At 40.1% G+C, this 26,484-nt stretch overlaps 2 protein-coding genes across 3 annotated transcripts in view; one reads left to right on the forward strand and one right to left on the reverse strand.

Moving 5' to 3' along the window:
* Positions 1-1,645: 1,645 nt before the first annotated feature.
* On the reverse strand, positions 1,646-26,484 carry TMBIM4 (transmembrane BAX inhibitor motif containing 4). Of its 2 annotated transcripts, none has more exons than XM_069080965.1 (7): positions 26,281-26,484; positions 19,934-20,042; positions 16,137-16,242; positions 14,202-14,235; positions 13,045-13,162; positions 10,705-10,768; positions 1,646-2,685 (listed from the first exon to the last, which is right to left on the reverse strand). In XM_069080965.1, the coding sequence occupies exons 1-7, from the start codon at positions 26,375-26,377 to the stop codon at positions 2,479-2,481; spliced, it is 735 nt and encodes a 244-aa protein (XP_068937066.1). In that variant the 5' UTR covers positions 26,378-26,484; the 3' UTR covers positions 1,646-2,478. The 2 variants fall into 2 exon arrangements, with proteins under 2 accessions (XP_068937066.1, XP_068937069.1); XM_069080968.1 differs by having other exon boundaries at positions 10,723-10,768; positions 26,281-26,482.
* Positions 25,551-26,484, forward strand: part of IRAK3 (interleukin 1 receptor associated kinase 3) — a 114,648-nt gene continuing 113,714 nt past the window's right edge. The window contains exon 1 of the mRNA XM_069080956.1: positions 25,551-26,054. The gene's annotated coding sequence lies outside the window, so the exon portion shown is untranslated. The remainder of the gene's footprint in view (positions 26,055-26,484) is intronic.

A 26,484-nucleotide genomic window follows, 5' to 3' on the forward strand; every position in this document is an offset into this window, starting at 1 on the left:
TGCTGAATGAAGTGAGAACCAGTAACAACACAGTAATTAGTAACACTATGCTATGACCAACTATGATAGACTTACTCTTCTCAGCAATAAAACAATCCAAGACAATTCCAAAAGACTCATGATGGAAAATGCTATTCCCATCCAGAAAAAGAACTATGGAGTCTGAATGCAGATCAAGCATACTATTTTCACTTTTTTCTTTCTTATGGCTTTTCCTTTTTGTCCAGATTTTCTCTCACAACATGACTAATGTGGAAATGTATTTAATATGATTATGTATAACCTATATCAGACTGTTTGCTCTCTTGGGGAGGCAGAAAAATTTGGAAATAAAAATCTTGTAAAAGTAAATGTTGAAGACTGTCTTTGTATATAATTGGAAAAAATAAAATACTATTAAGTGGGAAATAAAAAATGAAAAATGTTCTTTAAAAATGGAGGGAGGAACCATGAATAGTATGGAATCACATTTTTCAACATATCTTAAGAGGTTTTGAAAATATTGCTATATATGAGACATATCAAAGTCATGGCTGCCTTATTTAAATAGATTAAATTCTTAAAATAAAATGAATTTTCATTTTATGTTAAGCATAAATCCAAGCCTTTTACTTTGGAATTTAAAATACCTTCCTTAGCATACACAGACCTTTGAATTAAGAGAAAGCAGAACTGTATGCACTGATTAATCACATGCCAAGATTATTTGTATACCATAAAAACAAGTCACTATTAAAATATCCATTGCAATATTAAAATGTACCAAAAATAACCTTATTTTCAAGGTAAGTGCTCTACCCTCTTCCCTGGAATGATGATCTGGTGATATTTATGAGAATGCACTTGGCAAGCTGTAAAGGTATCTTACAAACCCAACTGATAAACATTCATGTCTTCCTGACCATCTTTCAGCAATATACCACTGCTTTCCAGCCTGCACCTTTGACCTAAAACTCAAGCTGCCTCCCTAGGCTTATGACCTGCTCCTTTTCCAGCTTGGGAATTTGTCCCTCTTTAGGTGTCCTGATGGGCTCCTACTGTTGAAAACTCACCATAATGGTGATAAACTAAGTTTAGACACGAACAGAAATTGTAGCAGTTTAAAACTCCCAAACTCAAGCAATCCACTAGCCTCATCCTCTGGGATGACACAACTAAATGGTTATTGCCAGCCACCTTTATACTACGTCACCACAAGTGTCATTTTCTCCCATGAGGAAGCCCATTTAGGTTTCTACAAAGCCTCAACACTAGGTAGCGCTTATCTGTTCCTTAAGAAAAGCTCATAATTACCAAAATTAGAGTAGTAGAGTGCTAAATCTTACTGGCTATGTGATGTACGTATACACACACACACACACACACACACACATTTTTGTTGTTCAGTCATGTCCAACTTTTTATGACCTTATCACAGACCATAGCACGCCAGGCCCTTCTATCCTCCACTATCTCCCAGTCTGTCCAAGTTCATGTTCCTTGTTTCCATGACACTATCTAATCTATCTCATCCTCTACCATTTTTTCTGCTTTCCACCTTTCCTAACCTCCAGGTCTTTTCCAATGAGTCCTGTCTTCTCATTGGCTTAAATATCCCTACTGTGTGCACTTAGCACAGCATTCCCAAATAAAACCACAACGTACATTTTTCTGCCTACACTTTAAAATGTAGGTTGTTTAATAGCATATGCACATCCTAAATACACGAACACATTCTGAATTTAAAATTAAACCTATACAGCATTTAAATATTTGTCATTGTTTATACTTCATCTTAAAATAGATCTTTTATTACAATACTGAATGTTCTGAAAGTGTCAGTTGCATGGCTCCAAAATGTTTAATTAAATATCTTCCTTATGATTAAGATTAATGGAACTAAGGCCTTCAAAATACAATGCAAATCAAATAAAAAATTTCAGAGTAGTACTTATGGAAAAATATAGAAAATTAAATCACTCTACAAAGAAAGCCTTAATTTTATATTATGTATTCATGATTCAATTCTGAACTGCAAACTATCAACCTATGGCAAATTTAGAGCAGGAAAAAATAAGAGAAGATTTTTAATGTCTCATTACTGAAATCAAAGACAACATACAATTTTAATTAAGAATTTCCTTGGGTGCAAAACCTAATTCTAGTCTTCACGAAGAATAAATATTGTTAGACCTATTAAGTTTAGACATTTTGATGGAGAATCCAAAATCAAATGGAGAGCACTATGAAACATTATTCACAAGTTCTAAATCAAAAATGTGGTAGCAGGCAGATACAAAAAACATAGTAAAGCTTCAATCTCACAAATACTGAGTAATCAGAGAGCAAAACACATTTTTTTTTTGCCTTTTGGAGGGCAGTTGGGGTTAAGTGTCTGAGGCAAGAACCGAACTCGGGTCCTCCTGATCCGAGCAAAACAATTTTTAACGATCTATAGTCCAAGCCTCATTATTTACTCAAACATTTTATTGTTCTCAATCACTTTTTATTAAATGCTTCTATTAAACGCAACAGGTGCAGGAAGAGATTGATGATATCCAAGTAGACGTTGATGGAAGCCAATATATACTCTTCAGGGGACACTTTATGCAGCAGTAGATGAGTATCATAAATGATGAATCCACAGAACAGAAGAGCACCCACTGCAGAAAAGATCACCTCCACCAATTCATTATTATAGAAGAACTATAGATTAAAAAAGAAATATATGTAGGTTAATATTTGAAAAAAGTATTTCCAGGAGATCTGAAGTTACCTGTTATAATTAGCAGCTAATTATTCTTAAATACTACTAGCAAATAAAACATGATTTTAAAAACAAAATGTTAAAAGCATATAAATTCCAAATAAAGTATTCTAAATGCATTACTTTATACTAGACCACAATGAGTAATAGTGTAATAGTATAAAATGGCTTTTACAATTAACTTACTTTTTTGTCTGGGATTTGGCAGTCACCTAGAATTCTATAGAAGCATTTCTTATTCTAAAAGTCTGTAATTTTGTCTTGGTGGGCACTCCTTTCAATAGACACCAGTCACAACCCCTATGCAGTAGTCTTTGAGATGGACTACAGTTGAAAAATTCACCACCTTGCAAACAACCTGGTGATAAACTTGTCCAATTTAGCTCAGCTGCTCTTCTAACAATGCACCTATTTCGTCATTAAGCCCATACTTGAAGCCTTTCCAGTTTGTTAGAATTTATGTTCTATCAGCATAGTCTTCAAGAACTCAGTCATCTCCAAATCAATGAGATATTTGAAAACTTCTTCAGAACTGAAATAATTTACTTTTGCATCCCAAATTTTTTCCTTTCAAAGTTGACAATTCAATTCAATCGAAACTTCCTAAAAAATGTTAGGATTTCATTATCTATGATTCTATTAACTCACCCATTTATTTATAAAACATACAGTGAGCACCTAAAATGTGAAAAGTCCTATGCTAGATGTTTTGGAGGTAGAGAGTTGAAAGCTAAAATAAAATAATCTCTTATTCTCAAGACACTTAAAATCTAGTAGGAAAAACTAGATATAAAAATAATCATACTGTAAGACTGTATGTGACGAGTGCCTTTAAAGGAGGTTCCAGACAAGTATACAGATGTTTAGGGTGGGTTTGATCAAAGAAGACTTCCTGGGAGAGCACAGAACTGGACCTCTTAGGGTGGTCAAGAGAGATGAAGGGCAAGGTATTCACAGGTAGAGAAAACAGCAAGAATAAAGACATAGAAGTGGGAAAATAAGTTGTGCTTAGGGACCCATGAGTAGTCTAGTTAGGGGAGAATGTGAGTATACACAGTGAAGAAGCAGAATATAAAACAGAAAGCTAAACTGAGATCAGGGAAAGGGCAATGAGTAACAAGCTAACAGGTTCTATTTCATTTGGTGGACAATGGGAAGCCAAGGAAGGTTTCAGAACAGTAGAGTGACATAAACAAAATCATCCTATGGACAGACTAATCTAGCTATGGCATATATTGATGAATTGTATCAAGGAGACACCAGAAATAGGGAGCCCAGTTAAGAAACTGATGCACTATCTAGGCAGATTTAATCAGGGGACAAACTAGGCTGCAGAGAAATGATGGATAATCTGCATCCAGAGTGCAGTGAGAAATCTGAGGAGGGAAAGGGATTTCAATCAAGTAAGTATATCATATGGTAAGTGGTCAGTGGAAGGGTATCTATTTCAGGCTTGGGGAGAGGTGGATCCAAAGGCATAGAAACCAAACTAACCAAGATGAGCTTGGGAAAAGAAAGTTCAATTTGAAATATTATCAAATGCATAGTGCTGTTAGGATACAGAGAACTGAAAATATGGAACTAGAGTATAGGGGTGAAGTCAAGGGCAGAGGAGACATAAGCAGTTAGCTAAACAGAAAGTGACAGAAGCAGGCAAAGCGGAATGACGTCTGAATGAGGGGACAGTGGAAATAGAAAGGCAAAGATATGAGAGCTATAAAGAATGAAAGGACAAGCTATGAGGGCAAGGAAGGCACATTTTGGAGACTGAGTAGTAATAAGCAAGTCTGTGATACTGTGAGGGGACATGACCCTCTGGAGGGCTGGGGGGAAGGTCAGAAAGATGGGGGGGGGTAGATGTTCCTCTGTTTTTATACAGTTGTTGTATAGGTATTTTCCTACCGTGCTAGAGAAGGTCAAGGAAATCAACTTCCCCCCTACAGATGGGTCACAAATAAGTTTGGCAGAGAGGGAAGGGACAGACAGCTCAGCACAATAAAGAAGACCTAAATTCCCATCTGACTTCAGACACTTATTGGCTGGGAGACCCTGGGAAAGTCACTTAACCTCTCGGCTTCAATATCCTTATCAGTAAAATGGGGAGAGTAGAAGTGTAAAGCAGCTTTCCAGAAGAATGCTACTGTGAACAGCTATGCCAGCATACTCATAACCACCATGTGTGTTGTGTTACAAGTAGTGCCGTGTTTCACTGAATAAATGTCACCACCGCATAATTGTTACACCCTGTGGTGTTTCTGGTTCAAGAACTGGTTTAAAACTTTTTTCATCAAGTAAGCGTTGTATGGCATAATTCTGTTAGTCACACCATTTCAAAGGTAAACAAAGCAGCCATGTATTCACCAGTGGCATATGGCTACGCATTTCTCTCTCACGCCTATGGAGCCGTGAGCCTAGAATTCCCAATACATGTGCACTGTCAGTGTATTTCCAAAAGCCAACTTGAGTGGTTTGTTCAGAGCGATACAGTACTAACTGCACTGAACTCTATGACAAGCCACAGGCCCAAGGGGAGCCAGCGGGCAGGTGAAACTGCCATGAGTAAGTCACGCGACATGGCAAGACCTGAATCTTCCTAATTTCAACATATATTCACGAGGGTTCCATGCATCTTAATCTTGCACCAAAGAGAGTTTAGTAATAAGTGATTTTTAAGTAATACCAGCACAATTTGAAAAACAAAACTTCACATAATGGTTGCATCCCACTTTTCTGTAAAAAATGTGACATAAAATCCGCAGCGATTATGTGGTGAGATACATTACTTCACAGCGTTCCAAACCTTTAAAAGTTCTATGCATGTATATGTGTGTTAGCTATTCTTATTACCTGGCATATGCTTATTCTCTGAATGTCTATTATCTTAGGTTTCCCAATCTGCTGAGGATTAGATCAAAACTAAACTGGCAACTTGGTGATATAGGGTCAAAGGTGAAGTCAACAGAAAGTGCTCATTTTGAACAGAAGGAGAAAGACAGTCAGGCGGGGACCTGCCAAAAGTAGGAAAAGGCAAGCTTAAAAAAAGGAATCAGGGCAGCCTGGGTTCCAGACCCGTCACCTTCAGAGATAAGGTGTCTCTGATGTCAGTCTAGGGCAGCAGGTACAAAAGTTAAATTTTTCCTAAAGGGTAGAACAGGGTTAACAATTAGGTAGTGAATAAAGCAAATCAACAAGGTAGAGAATGAATAAGCCAAGGCTAAATTAGGACTTTTAGAGGCCAGATTCACTGAGACCTCCAGGAAGATAAAAGAGGTTACTCCTAGGTCAATACACTGAATTCAGAAGTAAAGAGGAAAAATCCTTGGAGGCTAAATAAGGAAGTGCTTTTCTCAGCCAGAGGGCAGAGGTGAGGGCAGAACTCCATAGTCACTGAGACAAAGAGGAGAACAATGACTAAAAAGTTCTTGCAGAATGACTGGTAATGAAGTGAAAGTGACTGGGGCTGGCTAAAGACTTCCAGAACTTTGTGTTAAAAGGCTCCAACCTGCTACAAAAATGCTCTGTGGAGGATTTGTGGAAAAGAACAAGGACAAGACTCACAAAGGGTAAGAAGTACGTGAGCTTGGATGTCTACCCAGGGAAAAAGTGCCTACAGCAACGAGACCACAAATATAAAGTAGATATTCCCCTGTTGTGATTAGTGATAAAGACTAATGAAAACACATCAGGACCCTCGGGAAAAGACATGTGCTGACTTCAGGGGCAACAGGGGAAGGGAAAACACTATATTCCATTCCACAGGGAACCCAGTGAGGGAAAATTGGCCTAAGAACAATGATAGCAAGAAACCAGTAGGGGGAGCTGCCAAGACAAATCAATGACAGACATAACATTCTGTTCTTGGCCCTCCTCTCTTCCCTGGCCATTTCAGCCCCACCTACGGTTTCAATGGATGAGTCCCAACTCTACAGCTCCAACTCTAACATCTCTGAGCTGTAGACTCACATTTCAGACTGTATAAAGGTCCTCTCCACCTGAATATTCTGGGGTCAAAACTCAACATGTCCAAAGTTGTGGATTATGTTTTTTAATGTTTTACTGATGCATTTTAGCTTTACATCATACTTCTCAGGGGAAAATTTTCCCCTCCTCTGCCTATACTGAACATTTCCTTTGTAACATGGAAAAAAACAAGCCCAACACCAGATACAGGAACCACACTTACACCCCACTGCTCTGCTCTGCCACAGGGAGGATGCTTCATGAGCTGTTCTCCAAGACCTTCACTGGTTTGTTCCTCTCACTAAGAATTTGGCTTAAATGACCTCTTTATTCTTTTTCATTCTCTCTTGTTATCTGAAGTTCACATGCCCCAGATTTCCTCTCTCCACTGACCCCCAAGTCATCCTCCTTCCTTCCTCAGTGAGTCAGTTTCTGGTCCATCTTTCACAGGTCCTGCCCAGATAATGGGGCAAAAAACAAACGTCAATATTCTAATACCTTAACCTCCCAGCTCCTCAATTCACTCAATCGCTATTAACTTACTGATCAAATGCCAGCTACACATAGGGACAGTCACCCCCTTCAGCCTACCAGTACTTTACACCTGCTTTACTTCCAGGATCAAGAATTTTAAAATTACTCTATCTAGTCGAAATCGGCTACATTTCTATCCCTTCCTAAATCTTCCTCCTCCTAAAACTGTTTTTTATACTTCCATGATCTCTGATCCCTCTACTCCTCTCAGAACTCTGCCAGGCCAGGACCCCTGCTAGGGCTACACTCCCCTCTCTTCCCAAATCTCAACCCATTGGTGATCCAATCCAACTCTGCCCCGTCCTCTGTTCTTGAATCTCTCGTTCACTTGTTCTATTGCTGTTCACCAGATGCCAAACCCTGCCCGCATATCACTCACAGTTTGCCTCTTCTGCTCCTACTCACATGGAAGAGTCATGCAACTATGCCTGAGTCCACTACAGATGCACACATCTAATCTCACTTGAGCCCTCCCTGCATTACGGCAATCCTTCTACTTCCCCCTATATGGTGTCTCACTCTACAACAGTTGTGTCAAACCTTGTCCACTCTCTTGAAATCTCCCACATCATGCCCTTCTCCTTCCACCCTCGCAGCTGGGGTCCTTGTTTCATACTCCACCAAGAGAAGTGAGAAGTTCATTCTCCTTCCCTGATCTCACTACTTGTGACATCACCTGCCTTCTCTTAGGTCTCCTTCTCTTTCTGCATTTTCACTCTTGGTGATTTCATCAGAACATGGTAGGAATGATCTCCATGTAGGTGATTTCCAGTCCTGGTCTCTCTGCTGAACTCCAATTCCATCTCACCAACTGCCTACTAGTCATCTCAAATGGCTTCTCAACGTAGAAAAACTGCCTCTTCAGTGACATCCACAACTCTTCATTGCACGCACACAGTCAGTTGCTAAATCCTGTTGCTTCCATATCTGCACTGTCTCTTGCATCCTTCTCTCTCCTCATCAAACCACCACTCCACTTCAGGCACCTCTCACCTCTCTCCTGCACTGCTGAATCCATCTGCTCTCTGGTGCCTTGTTTCAGTGTCTCTCCAGTCCAATCCAGCCTCCACACAGCTACAAAACAATTTTCCAAGAGCACAAGTCTGACCATGGCACCTCCCTACTCAGGAAACTCGAGTAGTTCTCTATTAACCCTAGGATTAAATATAAACTTCTCTATTAAGCATCTGAAACTTTCCATAAGCCGCCCCTTTCTATCCTTCTGGTGTTCTTACACTCCCTTCCATGAACTTTGCAACTGAGCCATAACGGATCACTTGCTCTATCAAACACAAAATCTCTCATTTCTGTGTCCCATGCTTGCAATAAAGCCTCTCCTCACCTCCATCTCACTCATTCTTCCTCTGGGTGAGATGGAGACCCACCAGCCCTTGCCACTGTCTCCTAAGGCTTACCATCTGCGGCAGCAACTCTATGTTTTAGAGGTCCTTCAGCACTGGTATCATGACAGCCTAAAACAGCTGTGTCTTGGAGCCAGCTCCTACTAATTTGCAAGAGCCGAATGTTAAATTTTCAGTGTGAATACTTATACCTTGAAAAACAGAAAATGCTACAAATCAAGACCTGATCGTTTTGTAGATTGCCTAGACTTAAGAAAGTGATGGGGAAAATGTTAATAATGCAGATTAAATGTAAAAGTGTGTTGTGTATACATTCCCCCTCTAACAAGTAGCTAAAACATTTACGTAAGGACTCCTAGCCTTGCCATCTGCTTCTCTGAAATAGCTTTAGGACTTCAGGGCATTTCCACGAGTGCCACAGCTGAACTCTCTTTTATGTGTTATCTCCCTCAAACAGAGATCTTTGAGAGGAACAGGGACTGACTTGTTGTTTTCCTATCTGAATCCCCAGCATTTAACTTACTGCTTGGCATACAGAGGGTACTTAGCAAATGCCTTTTCTTTGATTCATTTCCTGACCCCCTCCAACTGCTAGCGACCTCCTCCCCAAAGCATGGTACTCATTTTGTATGTATTCTACAAATATCTGTCTTTACCGTTAGAATGTAAGCTCCTTGAATGGAGGGATGTTTTTACTTTTGACTTTGTATCTCTAGTGCTTATAATGGCTACCTGGCTCATAATATGGGTTTAATAAATGCTGACTGATTTCTTCTGAATTATTATCATGTCAATGGAATCTGCCACCCATGTACAAATTCTCTAGCTTATTACTTCTGACCTCTCTCCTCTCATCTAATCAGCTATAAAGTAAATAAATGTGTGTAAGTATATATACACACATATAAAAATAAAAAAAATATGCTTGAAAGTGTGTGTGTGTGTGTGTGTGTGTGTGAGTGTGTGTGTCACACACAGGCTATGCCATCAGAGTACAAGCCTGGCAAGCCCTACCAAGCCAAAATGGTTTTGAGTAACTTGGTGATGGATTAAAAGCCTGTCCTGTGAGGCTTCGCCTTAATTACAACTGCTAGCATTTATATAATGTTTACTTTGTGCCTGGCACTGTGCTAAGAGCTGTACAATCATTAAATCATTATCTCATCTGATTCTCACAGCAACCTTGGGAGATAACATGCAATTAGTACAGATAAATCATTATTAAATTTGCTAAGTCTGGACAGGCCCATCACCAGATCTCAGAATGATGAAGTCTTTTGGCTACAGCTACCCTTGAAAACTATCTCCTAAGCTACAGAGGGCTTGAGATCTATAACTGTGGGGGCATATCCACATTGATAGAACAGATATCTAATATTAAAGTCTATCTTGAGATTAAAGTATCTCAAATAGGAGATGAATGGCATTATTACATATGCCATTTTAAAGATGCTGCAAGAAACCTAAAGAACAAACCAATTAGGTGAATATTGTATTATCTCAGTTGAATTATTATCAGTCTATAACGCTGTAATAATAAAGCATTATATACAATGATTTCAGGTTTGCCAAGTGCGGTGTGACTATTATCTCATTTGACCTTCACAATAACCCTACAAGTTAAGTGTTGTTATTATCCCCATTTTACAGATGAGGAAGCAGGTAGACAGAGGTTACACGACTTTCACAGAGCCACTAAGTAAGTGCCTGAGGCTGGATCTGAACAGAGGGCTTTCTGACTCCAGCCTTGATGCTCTACCAGCTGCACCACAGGCCTCCTGTGTACAGGAAGGCCCTTAACACACTCTACCAATTGAGACTTTAATAAAAAAAAAAAACACAACACATTCTAATAGTTTAATAACTAGCATATTTCATACTAATCCATCACTCAAATTATTTTCTTGTACTTAAAATGAAATACTTCAGTTATAGAGTAACAGTAATGGTTAACATGAAGCCTTGATTTTTCTAAAGAGATTATTAAAACACTATTAATTACTGAAGTATTCTAGATTATTATAAGTAGTATTATTTTATTAATATGTCACAATACTCAAGGTTAACTTGTAATGACCTATTGGGAATTATTTTTATACTTACTGTGATAAAAGAACCTACCCTCAAGAATCCGGACAAAAGCAAAATCATCAAAACAGCAAAGAGTCTGTAAAAATAAAAGCATTAATAGGTTAGATTATATTTTCAAAGTATAATTTCTATACACAGGATCTATTTTCTTCAAGATTCAACAATCACATTTTAAAAATATTTGATTTCTAACAAGGAATCACTTAAAAATGTATAAAATAATATTCCTACACCAATATTAAAAGTCTATTTTCTTATTCAATATGTATTTGTTAAATACCTATGACTAGCAAGGATACTGAAGATGGAGGCAGCTTTACTTTTGGCAGCAAAGAAGAGATGATATGGACTGGAGAGAAAGGCAGCCCTGGTGATGTAATGCTGAGCTGCAGAGAGGTACAGACTACGGGATCTCTGCTAAGCAAGGACCAAGGGATTGGGGGGCTGGGGGTAAAGATTCTCTGAAGACCCTGCAGGAGAGAAGGGACTTCAAAGCCTGGCAGCATCAGAGGGGTGAGTATGTGCTCACTACATGTATGCCTCCCTCCATTATCCTCTAGGTTTGATTCCCCTTTTCCTGTGGATGCTGTGTCCATGTGAACCTGGAAGACTGGAAAGTGACCTGGATAGTATGAAGGAAGTTCAGTAGAAGGATGGGATTTATGGGGAAAGGTCTGTTCTATTTTATACACGGTTATTCTGAGATGCCTATGGGACATCCGGTGCTCTATGTCCAATAGGAAGTTTGCAAGAATGGAACTAGAGTCTAGGGCTGAATGCAGATGATGATGACGATGATGATGACACAGCCCTTTAAGGTTTGCAGAGTGCTTTATAAATATCTCCTGTCATCCTCACAATCGCCCTGGCTGGGCAGCGGTATTATAGAACTCTTTTAGAAAGGAAGATACTGAGGATAAGAGAGGGAGGAACATTCAGACAGCAATGGCATCTGCTAAGGAAGAAAGGAAAACCGGGCCCATGGGAACCTGGGGAGGAGTGGCATTCGGTAAGAGGGGTCACCTCTTCATCAGAGCCTGAAAGAAATGAGGAAATGGCCAGGAGTCATGTCAAGATGTTGCAACATGAGAAGGTAGGAAAAAGAAGGAAATCTTGGGAAATGGTCCTGATTTCCTCAATTAAGTATGAAGCAAAGACCTCAGCTGAGAGGGTGAAATAAAAAGTTTGGAACAGTTGTGAAGAGGGAAAAAGAATCAATTAGAAAAGATAGGACTGCCTGGTTGCAGCGGAGGCCCAAATGAAATTAAATCATCAACCAACAAGTATTTACTAAATGCCTTTTATAAGCCAGAAAATATAAATTTGTGGTGGACCCAGTGAACATAGCTGAATGCCCTCCTCCGGCATTTAGGACCCCCAGGACTCTAAGTAGAAGGGAGGATGCAAGATTGTGGAATTAATTCTGGGCCAGGCTTGGTCAAGGATAGAGCTGCCATAGGACAAGAGAGCAAGAGATTTGAGAGTTTAAGAATGGTACAGAGTTAAAGTAGTTGACTAAAGGGTTAAGAAAGAACAGGGGGTGGCAAGGCCAGGCTAAGTACAAGGGGATACTTTAGACAAGAAATCTAAAATTTCCATTCAAATGAAAACTACATAAGCAGCTTTCCCAGAAAAGTCAAAGCAGGGGAATGCCAATCCACCCAATGGGCACAAAGTACTGAATGTGGCCAGTGGAATAAAATGCCACACCATAAACTGAGGTAAGCCCATAAAAGACCCCTGTTCTAAATGGTGATAAAACAAAATAAAGAACAGTCAAAAAGTTTCTTTTTTTGGTTTAGTTTTGTAAAGAAGCTAGCTAATCAGCTGGATTAAAGTTTAGGAATACCTCAACAATTGGCTGGTTAGGTAATCTTCTTTTGAAAATCTAACCAACAAAGTTAACTAACTTGCTTTCTGTGCTGTTAACAGAAATCCCTGGTTGGTCCTAACTGCTTTTGTGTTTTGTCCAGCCTTCTAATAAAGCTGATTACCCTTAGCAAACAAGATTTTTCCAGACCTCCAACTTTTCTCTTTCCTCTAAAAAGAAAAACAGATACTCAAAGATAAATGAAGGTACTTTCCTTCATTTTAGCTCGTCTTTACCCAGGCAACAGTCAGGGCAAATTCTTTAATGTCATCTTCTGCCATACTCTAGTCTGGAAAAATAGGGCCTGATCCCCAAACATAAAAGCACATTATCCCCCTTGATAATGCTTTCCTCTAGTAGTAGGGAATATCCAGAGCTTTCAGTATAAAAAATTCAAATATATTTCCCACTATTGCCTATCGACTGGAATAACAAAAAAGAAAGAAAAAAGCATGTATTTTATAGTTGAGAATAAAACCTACCCTGCTCCCAACTTGCTGAAATCTCTCTTGGATTGTAAAGTGTATAGAGTTAAGCCAAGAAATACTGCAGTAGTCAACATAAAAGCTTGTAGAACAACATACACATCATAGAAAGTCACTGTAAAATAAAAACATATTGAACAATGTTCATAAAATATACCAACTACAAAACAGACCCAGCTGGTATTTAACATAAAGAAAAGCTCCACGTCCCACCCCCGCACCCCCCAGCCCCCCACAATACTCCATTTTTCACTTCTCAAATGATAGCCAAGATGATTAAGATGCTCCCCACCCTGCTTTGAACGGGACATATTAGAACACTGTGCACCCATAGAAACTATCGGGACTGCCTGACGTGTTAATAGAGGTGCAATAGTAAAATACGAAATGAAGTGTTTTGTACCAAAAAACATAAAAGCTAATTCTCAGTTATTCAGGGATTAATTATCCATGTTTGCTCTTTGGCCTTCTTCAATTAGATGACTTTTGGTCATTTCTCTACTAATTTATATAGTCATTAGAGAGTAAAGGAAGTGACATGAAAGCCTGTCAGTTGTTACTTATTAATAATAATGGGGGAAAAAACAATTAGAGGAAACTCTGAGGAAAGCTGTGCTCTCTCTCTCATCCCCACCCCCTACCCTTTCATTTTCTGCCATCAAAAATTCACACACGGGCAGTAGGAGGATAGAATTTTGAATCCAATTTCTATGGTCTTAAAACAAAACTTACTCCTCAAGCCACAACTAGTGAGGTCTAGCATAAAATGCTATTATTATTTCTAATGTGAAAAACACAAGGTCTGAGATGAAAATCATTACACTGCTTGTCTTCCTAACAGCCTTCTCACTTAGTTTAAGGGATAGGTAGGAATTACCTTGATTTTATAGATGTGGAAATATACAGGAAATGCAGCACTCTGATTCCTTTGATTTCCTTATATTCTTCACAGGCTCTAGCAAAACTGAATTTGCTATTTCAAGTGTATGATTAACCTTTGATTCATTATATTCTGGTATGTTTTGCTTTACTAAGTATTTATTAAACATCTATATAGAAAACGCTAAAGTTTGGCCAAGAGTTCGCCCTTTTTAACCTGAGAATTTGTTACTACTTTAAAGATTCCTTCAAAATTGTGTAGAATAATTGTTTACCTGCTACAGCAACGGTCAAAGATTCCAAAAGTGTCTATGAAAAATAAAAAGTTGTGAATTATACAAATGTATGCAAAGTTTATCTAGTTTGCTGAAATACTGCTTGGTAAGGAATTCAAGGTATTTTTGGTCTCATTTATTCTAAGACTAGGCTTCAAGAAACCTGCAAAGGGTACTGTTTTGTTACATCTATTAACCTGAAAACAAAAGATCATCAGACTAAAAGAAATTTAGATTCTAATTCTAGTTAAGTCACAGATTAACGTTATGTAATTTGCATTAAGATGGGGAACGACAAAATACACTACAAAAATTCACCTGACATACCTCCAACTTCTCCTTCTCTTTAATTTATACCTTCCTTTTTTCTTTCATCTTGTGACATTAGCCACTGTACTTCATGGAAAGAATATCTCTCATAAAAGCTCTAGCCAGAAACTACAGCCACAGCAAGTCTTGGAACGTCCTGTTGCTAAAGGGGGTGCTCGCGGACTCCTAGATGGGGTCAGTGGCTGGGTACATGGAGCCAAGGACAATGCTAGGACTTCCTACTGTGATGCAGATGGCTACCTCGAATGGCTGGGAGTAACGATTAAACCGAAATAAAGATCAGATACCATAATTCCAACACAACTATGCCTAGAGATGATTTTACAGACATGGAAATCAGGGTCACCCAGCTAGTGGGTGTCTGAGGCTGGATCTGAACTCAGTCTGATTGACTCCAGGCCTAATGGAGTTGCCCCTGGAGCTGGAAGGACCCTTACAGATAATTTAGTCCAAGCTCTTTTCTTTATGGATGAGAAAACTGAGGTAGAGAAGTGACTTAGCCAAGACCACACAGCTAGTACGTGGCAAGATCACTTGAACAAAGGCCTTCTAATTTTTTTTTTTGCTTTTTGGAGGGGCAATTGGGATTAAGTGACTTGCCCAAGGTCACACGGCCAGTTTTGTGTTAAGTGTCTGAGGCCAGGTGTGAACTCAGGTGGGCCTTCTAATTTTGGAATCCAGTATTCTTTACAACATTTATAAACCAATTATTACACTATTGTTTTCAGTGGAAAATAAATTTGTAGTTTCAAAACAGCTGACTGAGTTTAATTGTGGAGCCCAATTCTTCATAAGCTGGTGACTTATGAACATCATTTTATAAGTTCTGAGGTACACTTATGTACAGCATTGCTTACCCTTCCTTTACGATTGTCTTAATAAATGAGAAAATTAAGGCTCAGAGAGGTTATGAGACTCGCCCAAGATCACACAGGGAGCAAAGTTCGGAGGCAGGATTTGAACCCATGACCTGTGATTCCAGGGCCAGTCCTTTTCCCACCCACGGTTAAGACGCTTAAACAGTTTTTCAGTTCAAAACTGAGAAATTAACTTGGGTTTGTACTAAGACTAAAGGAAAAAGAAAAAAAATAATAAAGCAAATTGAAATCCAGTGCTTAGGACTTGAAGTATATTGTCAGATGAATTTTATCCTGAACTATATAGTACTCCTTCCTGACCATCACTTCAAAATAAATTTAAGAGATTTTTTTTTCTCCACAAAGAGATATACAACCCTCCAAGCATGTTTTTGTAAAGGCCCATCATCTCAGCAAAATGATTTTTGCAAAAGAGAAATTACTGAGAAATGGAGAGCCCTGGAAAGTCAACTGAAGAATTCATTTTTTCTCCTAAAGGTATATTTGAAAATTAGACTAAATGGAGACAATTTTTTAAGAATTTAATTACTGGGGAGGCTAGGTAGCGCAGTGAATAGAGCACTGGCCTTGGAGTCAGAAATCTGGCCCCAGACACTTAACACAAAACTGGCTATGACCTTGGGCAAGTCACTTAACCATAACTGTCCCTTCAAAAAGCAAAAAAAAACCAAAAAACAGAAAACTTCAATTACTTATTCAAAAGAATAAAAAGTGCAAAAATACTCACAAATCCAAAGAGCAGGTATAAGTTAACAGGATGTTTATGCCTGTATAATACCAATGCCAGAATCAAACCAAAAGATCCAAGGAGAGATATGAACATCAATGCAGGACTATAGACAAGAAAGAACATATTTTAAATTAAAGGCATTGAAATTTTATATCAAATTAATTAAAATGTTATTAAACACACCTATGATTTAAGAACGTCTTTACTCAAGAACCTACTGCACCCTAATAATAAACTCTTAACAAAGGACCACAGATCTTGAGTTGCTAGAAGAGATGTTGAAGGACACGGAAGGAAACAGAGATCCAAAGAGTTGGCTATACAGGCAATGAGAGCAAGGATTTAAAGTCAGGTCCTAGAGGTCTGCACGCCTGGTAGCCACATGTTTCCTTAGAAAATGATCTTTTTATCTGCATAGCTTAAGCAAAAAGTCCAAAGACCTACCCCCCTTGTTAGCCAGAAGAGCACTGCTTCTAAGACTCTTTTGCAGCCTTAGGTCGCAAGAGATAAAACTGCATTCAGTGAAACAACTTAACATTCTGGGAGAGCAGGGTCTGAACCTCAAGCCTGGAGTCAAGGCTTTTTTCTGCTACTACGTAAGAGCAGGCACAGAGACAAACTTGTCACATGTCACATGACTGCCAGTGTATGGAATGTTTCCATTTTGATGACTAGACCAATTCACAATCTCCTGATAGTGCATTTATGCGCCCACTGTCCCAAAGCCCTTCCAACATTTGTGACTTGCCCTTCTTCTCATTTTTGCCAATTTGACGGGTATGAGGTAGAATATAACAGTTACTTTAATTTGCATTTCTCTCATTATTAGTGATTTGGAGCATTTTGCATGTGTCTGTTAATAACTAGATATTCTTCTGAGGACTACCTGTTCATATCCCTTGACAATTTATGAACTGGTGAGTGGCTCTTATTCCTACAAATGTGAATCAATTTCTTACCTATCTTGGAAACGAGACGTTTTTCAGAGATCTCTACCACAAAGACTTTTTTTCCCTAGTCAACTGTTTCCCTTCTAATTTTACTTGTACCATTTTTATGGCTATGTCCTGGGTTTAGAAGAAGGATTTCTTTATGAATGGTGAGGTGCTACACAGATGTCATTATGCTTGTTACATTCAACTCCCAAAACTTATAGGGCCTCTCCTATGAGATTCATGGCTATCCAAAAGTAATTCCTAAGGATAGACTATTGGGCCCATAGACTGCAGAATGGCTAAAGGAAATGACGAATGTGATAAATACATATAAACTGACAGAGTGAAGGAAGCAGTCAAAAAATCAGTATGTACAAATTACAACTATATAAACAGAAAGGACCTCTAAAAAAAGAAAAGCAAATCACAAAGAACAAGCGTTGACTTGAAAGAAGGAATGAGAAGATATTCCCATCCACACCCCACCTATATAGAAGTGGGAGGTCCACTAGTATGATATACTGCATTGCACATGTTTTTACAATGTATTGGTTGGCTTTGCCAATTTTTTTTCCCTTTTTTATTTTGTCTTTAAAAAATGAAGTATTTCTAAGATGAGGTGGATCTCTGGGAGGGGAAAACAAAGACATCCTGGGAAAAATCTTAGTGCTGTATCTTTTCTGCTTAAACAGATTGCTCCCTCAGTCATCATTACTCTTGCACTTATTTTCAACCTCTCCCTTTCTACTGGCTCCTTCCCTTTTGCCTATAAACATGTCCTAATCTCCCCCATCCTGAAAAATCTGTTACTCGATCCTCCCATCCCTGCTAAATGGAGTTCTACATCTCTTCTGTCCTTTGTGGTGAACTCTCTGAAAAGGCCACCTACAACAGGTACCTCGACTTCCTCTCCTCTCACTCTCTTAAACCCTTACCACTCTGGCTTCTGATCTCACCACTGCACCAAAACTGCTCTCTCCGTTACCAAAGATCTCTTAGTGGCCAAATCCTGCATCCGTTAACACTGCTGATCACGCTCCCTGCCTCGACACTTTCTTGTTCTCCCTAGGTTTTTAGGGCAGCTCCCTCTCCTGGAACTCGTCCTGTTTCCTTTGCTGGCTCCTCCTCTAGATCACACTCTCTAACCAACGATGTCCCTAGGGTTCTGTCCTGTGCCCTCTTCTCTTCTCCTGCTATACTATTTCACTATATTTAATGCCCTATCGACACTGATGATTCTCAGATCTACCTGTCTGACCCCAAACTCTGCTCACCTTCAATCTCACATCTCCAACTGCCTTCAGACATCTCAAACTAGATGGCCAGCAGACATCTTAAACTCAACATGTCCAAAATTGAACTCATCTTTTCCCCAAATCCCTCACCTTCTAACACCACCATTACTCTAAAGCAGTGTTTTTTAAAGTGTGGGTCTCAAGCTTGTTACAGGGTCCCGACCCACAGTTTAAGGGGTCATGAGTGGAAAAAGTTTAGGAGGCCCTGCTCTAGAGGGCAACACCATCCTCTGAATCCCTCAGGCTTACACCTGAGGAGTCATCCTGGACTCCTCACTCCCTCATAGCCAATCAGTTGCCAAGGCCTACTGATTTCACTTTTGCAGTATCTCTTGAATACAATACCACCTCCCTACTACAGGCCCTCATCGCCTCATATATGGATATGACAATAGCCTGGTGGTGGGGCTGCCTGCCTCAAATCTCTCCCCTCTCCAATCCAATTCAGTCACTTTTCCTAAAGTACAAGCCTGATCGTGTCACTTCCCTTCTACTCAATACATTCTAGTGCAGGCCTGCCGTGGAGGCCTACTGTCTCCAGAATCAAGTACACAATGCTTTGTTACTCAAAGCCCTTCATAAGCTAGCCCCCTCCTTCCTTTCTAGTCTTCTTACAACTTACCAGGGACACATGCTCTTTGACCCACTGATGCTGTCTGTCCTCCTGACGTCCCATGAACGAGATCCTCCAGCTTTCTCCAGCTCTCCCTCATCCCAGCCTCATGGCTTCCTTTAAGTAGCAACTAAAATCCTATCTCCCATAACAGGAAGCCTCCCCCCCCCCTTAATTTTAGGGCTGTCTCTCTTTTACTCACTTCCTATTACTCCTTTCTAGAGTTTTTACGTATCTGTTTGCTTGCTATCTCCCTAATGACAGGGAGTTGTGAGCTCCCTGAGGGTGCCGAGCCCACGTGGGCACTTAATGTTTGTTTGTTGACTGGTTAAAAGTATAAATTATTCAGTTCTTTAATCATAATTAGGAATAGATAAAAATGGACTCATTAAAGCAACTGCTGGAGTCACTGACTTCTACCCCAGGAATCCTCCCTTCAGAATAAAACTAGTACAAATTAGCAGTAAGTTCTAGTTTAGCTCTGTGCTGATGGACTGGTCATTAATGGTGAGTTTAGGCTGCTTTCACATTTTACTTAGTATTAGTATTAATCATTATGAGCTATAAAATAACATCGTGCTCTGTCACTAAAAAGAATTTCCATTTAAAAAACCTGTGGTGATCTTTTCTCAATAGTGTAGCAGCAAATGTTATTAGGCCAAAAAAACCCAACAACCTCCTATCCCCCCCAAAATCCAACTCTAATGTATTAGGTGATCAAGTTAACCTCTCTCTCCAAATGGATTTAGATTGGAATACAGCATAGTTTCATTCCCTAGTGATAATGCTTTAAAAGCCTAAAAATGGTTCAAGGAAGGGCGGCTAGGTAGAGTCAGGAGGACCTCAGTTCAAATCTGGCTTCAAACACTTCATGCTTTGGGCACGTCACTTAACACCAACTGCCCTCCAAAAAGCAAAAATAAAATAAAAATTGGTTCAAGGGTACCTTACCTTTTAGATAAAAAGATCTGTATGCTATCAAAGTACATAAAAGTTGCTGCTGTCACAGTAGTTAAGAGAACTTGTAGAAAAATAATGCTGTAGACTTTGCGCAGAAAACCTATGAGAGAAAACATACGTTTTTACTTCCCTAAGCATACATAGCAGCAACAACATTTCTTGTAGAAAACTGAATCTCATCAAATGTGTTTTCACTAGTTATGATCCCATTACTTTGGTAGTTTATAACTGACCAAATTCTTCAATGTCAAATTTCAAAATGGATTAAAAAATTCTAATTGACATATAAATCTCCAAGAAGCTTCAGCTTTAAAAAACAAAACAAAACCCCGACTCTTTGAGGGTCAAGAATATCATCATTTTCACCCAAAAAATTATTTCCCGTTTGCAGATGGCGTCCAGAGCAGAGGTGGGTGTGGCTGGCTGGCAGCTGGCCTGGGGTCTCTTGTTCTCTGTTGGTCACAGACTCTCCTCCGTGTACTGAGGCCTGTGGCTCCAATCCCCACCAACTCTTCTAAGCTTCCACGTCCTCATCCCCCTTTGTGGCTTCCTTCCTTTTTTCTTGCATGTTCCGAGTCCCAGTGTTTCTCTCATCCCTTCTGGCACTTCTTTTTTCTTAAATGAAGAGTCCAGTCTGTGAAGATTCTGTCAGCCAGAAGGGGCTCCTTTCCTTCTAGTCAAGGAAGCAACATGTAAGTGTAGGTATAATTTTCACGTCTTTACCTCTGGACTGCTGGCCACATTATTGTTTTCTGCTTCGTAGCCCCTGATGAATTTTTTTTTTTTTGCCTACTAGACCCAGAACAGTGGTGAATGATGGAAAGAGCCAAAGGCTGGGCTGTGTATAACGAAGGTCTGACTGTACTGTGACTGACTCATGACCTCAACCTCTGTTTGACCACTGAGAGATCCCTGTTTAGCTCTCCACAGCTGGGCTTTTCTAGCTTTCTTATTCTGAAGCTAGCTCACTTTCCTACCATCAAATTCAAAGAACCCAGATTCCAGTCTCAACTTAGCATTCATCTATGCTTCAGCTTCTTCTTCTGTAAAAGGGGCCAATAGTAACTGCTTTGTATCTCTTAGGATACTATACACAAATGAGAAAATGTGTGTGAAAAGTTCACAAACTTTCAAGTGCTTTAGAAGCAGTTTATGAAATATTGCTTTATAGCTTTTGGCTTTCAGTACACTAGAAACTGTTTTTCTTAGTCTTATTTTCAGGAAAGAGAACCTAACAGGTGGGGATGGATTAGGCTTTCTGGGGTTAGCTCATTTAGCAAAGCGTCTTCTGTAGAGTAGACTGCTTTGCCCTTACCTTATAGCAGTGCAAAGAATCAAGCTGGCAAAATCAGTTGTCAGTGAAGATGAGGAAAAACTGACAACCTTCCTTACTACTCATAAATTACAGTACACAAAAGCAACAGAATATCATCACCCTGTAAGAAAAGACAAAAGGGAAGCTTCCAAGAGAAACCCAGAAGGCCTTTATGAACTGCCATAAAATGAGCAGAACTAGAACAATTTATACAGCAACATGGTAAAGATAAACATTCTGAAAGACTTAACAACTGATCACTGCAATGATCTCCAGAGGACTGAAGATAAAGTATGCTCCCTACCTCCTGTCAGAGGGGTGGTCGACTCGCCGTACAAAAGCAGACACGGCAAATGTGTAGATTTGTTTTTCTGGGTTAGACTATGCTGTCTGTTACAGGAACTGTTTGTGCCTTCATTTATTTGCTTAGGAGCAAGTGGAAGATTTTAAGGAGAGAAGGAAGCAAGCTAGCTAACAGGTTTGCCTCTGTTGCCTCTGCCCCCTTCCCCCCAAAAAGAGAAAAGAGTCTTTGAAGTCTTTTTAAAAATGCATAAATGAAGGGCAGCTAGGTGTCACAGTGAGCAGAGCACAGGCCCTGGCGTCAGGAGAACCTGAGTTCAAATCCAACCTCAGACACCTGACACCTAACTAGTTGTGTGACCTTATTCAAGTCATTTACCCCCAACTGTCTTGCCTCCCCCCCCCCCAAAATGAATAGATGAGAACAGAAGTTCACAAGAAGCCATAAATAAGCGGGGCAGCCTGGGAAGTTATATGTTGAAATATATATGTTGCAATAAAGACTTTTGTTTTCACTTTTAAAACAATAAAAACCAAACCATATTGCTATATTGCTTTCTGATGGCAATGGCATGTCCCCACAGTAAATAAAATAGCATTACTTACAACTTAAAGCAACCTAAGCAGGTAGACAAGGGATTGGGAGAATTAAGTTAGTCTCTAATTTTAAAAGCAATTTTCTATGGGAAAAACACCATCATCAACAAATGTTTGAGGGTCTACCAAGCCCTGGGCCTGACCCTAACCTTAATGGAACAATTCTGAATGCTTCTCCTTATTTCAGGGAAATCTGGGAGAAAAAAACAGCAGATCTAAGATTTTTAGACAACTTTAAGAAACCTATAGTAGCCAAACATACTCAAAAGGCATTCTATATTCTAACACAAGTAAATAATGTTTAATTGATATTATTGCTAGTATACTTATTTCAGATGAGATTTATTAGACAAGTAATTTTTATATGATAACATCTCTACCTTGAAGTACATCAAGGCCTCATATCTGTTCTATGGTTTTATTATAATACAACTAACACCTGTTATCTGGTATCCTCAGGAACTGAGGTAGTCTTCTCCACTGTCCTTTTAGTATGTGTTTCTTGTCTCTCTTCCTAATAGTTCTCCTAGGTTTCTGTGTATTTCTTTCTATTAATCTTTTGTTCTAAGTGGTCAATTGAAATAAAAAATTGAGTTTTCTTGTATATGGAAAATTGATTTTCCAGAGATAATACCTGTGAAGTAAATTTCTAAGTGCTTGAATTTTATTGCAACCTTCAAAAAATCAGAAAGCTTTCTAAAAGGAAATGTATGCATCTCTTGAATGTAACTGACTCTGGAGACAGAGGATCTGAGTTCCAATCCCATTTCTAACATGCCTTATCTACATCTATGCTCCTATAAACCTATAGCCTGTGTCCTCTAGGAAAAAAAAAATCAACTTAAGACCACATACAAAAATCAACCTTATATTCTTGTGGAGGGGAAAAAAACCTGTCTTATTAGTTTTCTGTATTTCCCTTAGTGTAAAGTGTCTTCACTTCCCCTAACCCTAAACTCGAGCTTTTCTCAGAACACTAATTGTCTAGATCTCTCCTTTGTCCAGAAGGACTGCATTTTCTCAATTTATAACAGCATGCAAGTGCTTGTCTTTTGCAATACCTTTCCCATACACAGCAGATGCTTAATAAAGTATCTACTGAAGAACTGCACCAGTCAGAGGGGGAAAGATACAGATAGGAAGAGAAGGGTATTGATGAGGCACACCATCAGCAACTCCAGCTGATCCTCTATTGAGGATTAATAAACAAACAAGGACAAGAATTACATGGGCATCTGGGACAGAGCTAAATGGGAAAGCCAAAGGTTTTTCAGGTCTCTCGATGGCATAGAAAAGAGCTCTGAACAGGGAAAAGAACCAAAGGCTTGAAGAGCACACGTGATACACTGTCAGTGTGTGGACAACTAAACTTACTGACTGCTGATAACTATAGAAGAAAGCTTTATCCAAAAGCTGAGAAAGGAGACAAGACACAAGGGAAGAAGAAAATAAATTAGGACAAGAACAGTGGAGAGAAGAATGAATCGGTGTCCAGGGTTATGAATGGTGGCAGTAGCAGAGTGGTTGGCAAGTAGGAGACAGCTTGACCAAACACTAAGTATGCACAGCACTTTATAGATATTATCTTGATTAATCAGAAGAGGAAAGAGCTACTAGCTAATGAAATAAAATCAGCATGGGGGCAAACAGAAATCTCTTATGGTCCTCAGAATGCAGCAGTGCTGATGGACCCTCTCCTCCTACAAAGGCAGGAATATTCACTGACACAGCAGAGATGTAAAGTAACCTCCCACACCTGAGAAGCTGCCAGCTCTGGCCTGAAACAGAAATCCTGGGATCTGGACGTAGCCCTTCGGCTGATTAGCCCTCTGACCTCAGCCCCGCTATTGAGCTCTCTAAACCTCGATTTCTTCATCTGTAAAATAAGACTGAACTAGGTTATCTCTAGGATCCCTTCCAATTCTAAAATTCCATGACTAGGCATTTCTTCTCTGCTTCCCTTCCCCAGGAGCCTCGAGGGCTTTTTTGTGCCATAAACAAATACCAACCAAGGGGTAATGGAGTGGAGCTTCAGACAGCCTCTCCTTTGTAGCCCTGGCGTATCTGATAATTCTATTGCAGGAGAGAAAATTAACGTTTGTAATGATGATCCTAATGCTTCAAGAGAAGCTTAAATTGGGATCACAGATCTATCTAGACACAGAAAAGACTGAAGAAGCCATTTCATTTATATATAAGGAAACTGAAGCCCAGGGAGGTTAAATAACTTCCCAGGGTCGGAGAGACAGGAAACATCAGAGGCAGGATGCGAACTCTGTCCTCTGACTCCAGAACCTCTGCTATTTCCACTAACCCAACTTGCTTCCAGTGAGTTCAGTAGCCTACAAAAGAAAAACAGTTCCCCAATTCAGCTTCCATATCCCAAAACCCACCTCACAGGGGAGGCAGGTGGTTCAGCAGGAAAATCCCTGATTTAGAGGCAAAAGTCCTGCGCTGGAATCCTGATTCTGCCCCAGACCCTAACTCTGTGACCTTGGGCAAATTCCTTAAGAATTGGATTAGACATTTAAGGTTCCTTCTACCACTAAAATCTTATACCCCCTCCACTCAAAAAAATTTCATAATCCTCTCCTCTCGATCGTGCCTCCAGTCTTCAAATAATTCAACATACAAACATGTCAGCAATTTTTTTCATTCCCTTCCAAAACCAAAACCTTCCTACCTTTAAAATTCAAATGAGTCTGTGAAAGATTACCTTTGCAAATATGTTCCAGATACACTACTAACTCCTAGTCATCACCACAACTTTTCCTATTAGTTAAGGATAAACACTAGGATCCCTTGGCTAATATACCACAGAGCAAATTTAATTTGAAGCCTTCAACAATCTCGGCTTCATTTCCCAATATGCTAGAACACAAATCTCTCTTCCCAAGGCAGTCAGTCTTCTCACTCTTTCTGACCTATATGAAGAAAGGAGCCTTTAACTACTATGCCTCAGGAATCTGATTAAACTGTTAGTATGAGAAGGGTTATGTGAGATAAAGGAGGAAAAAAATCCAAAAGCTTCTTTCCTGAGAGATTAACTATGTCAGGCAGCGTGACAAGGTAGAGTTCAAAGCTTGGAAGACCTGGATTCAAATTCAAATTCTGACATTCCCTGGGGTGAGTGAGCAGGGGAAACCATTCTGGATTTAGAAAAGTGTGCTGGAAACTCGGGATTTTAATTTTTTTTTTTTTTTTGCTTTTTGGAGGAGAGAAGGCAGGGCAATTGGGGTTAAATGACTTGCCCAAGGTCACACGGCTACTAAGTGTTAATTAATTGTCTGGAGCCGAATATGAACTAAGGTCTTCCTGACTCCAGGGCAGGTGCTCTATTTTCTGCGCCACCTAGCAGCCCCGCCTTTTGGAATTTTCTTAACAAAAGGCACTGCAGTGGTTAGTCATTCCCTTCTGCAGCTGAGTTTACAAGTCCATATAAGTATGCATCTAAAGGCGTACTTATAAATTATAGATTATAAACACTCATGTAATGTAGATATACATGTTATGTAAATGCATCTACCTATGCGGCTATAAATATAAGCCGCATAGGTAGATGCATTTACATTAATATATCGTTACAAACGTTATGTGTAGCACGGTGTCTGGCACCCAGTAGGCGCTTCATAAATGTTTACGGATGGACTGAGGCTACAAAAAGAGGCAAAAGACGGTCCCGGGGGAGACGTGACGCAGACACTATAAACAGACAGGAAATGCTCCCGAGGGAAAGCAATAGAATGAATGGGGCGGGGTTCCAGCGGCAGGCAGGATTTTAGCCGAGATCTGGAGGAACCCAAGACGAACTGGGAGGGCATTCCTGGGACGGGGGAAAATTAATTAATCAGTAGTCACTAATGGCCCGCTTTGCGCCAGCACCGTGCTAAGCAAAGAAAGGTAAACAGGCGACCCCCGCCCTCAAGATGCTTAGAGTCTAAGCATAGGGCTACAATTTTACTCACAGGCAATACACAGGACGCCTGGGAGGTAATTGACAAAGGCCTCGGGGAGGGGGGCGGGGTGGGAGATAAACTAGCGGGACGCCGCAGCGCAGGCCCGAATCCCTCCCCTCCCCCCTCCTCCTGCCCCTCCCCCCCGCCTCGGGGCGCAGCACCGCTCGTACCCATTCGGATGTGGATGCTGGCCGAAGCCACGGTGGGGCCGTAGTTGAAGTCATCCTCGAGGGACAAGGGAGAGTAGCTGGGATCCGGGGTGGTCATGGCGGCGGCGGCGGCAGCACTGACGGGGAGACAGCTCGACCCTGTCCTGCAGTCTCCGCCAGCCCGGCCCCGCCCACTTCTGGGGACGCCGCTTACCGTTGCCCAAG

The sequence above is a fragment of the Petaurus breviceps genome, unplaced genomic scaffold, assembly GCF_028583685.1.
Source record: "Petaurus breviceps papuanus isolate PSGF00001 unplaced genomic scaffold, PetGlider_PUasm1.0 154, whole genome shotgun sequence".
Classification (NCBI taxonomy): domain Eukaryota; kingdom Metazoa; phylum Chordata; class Mammalia; order Diprotodontia; family Petauridae; genus Petaurus; species Petaurus breviceps.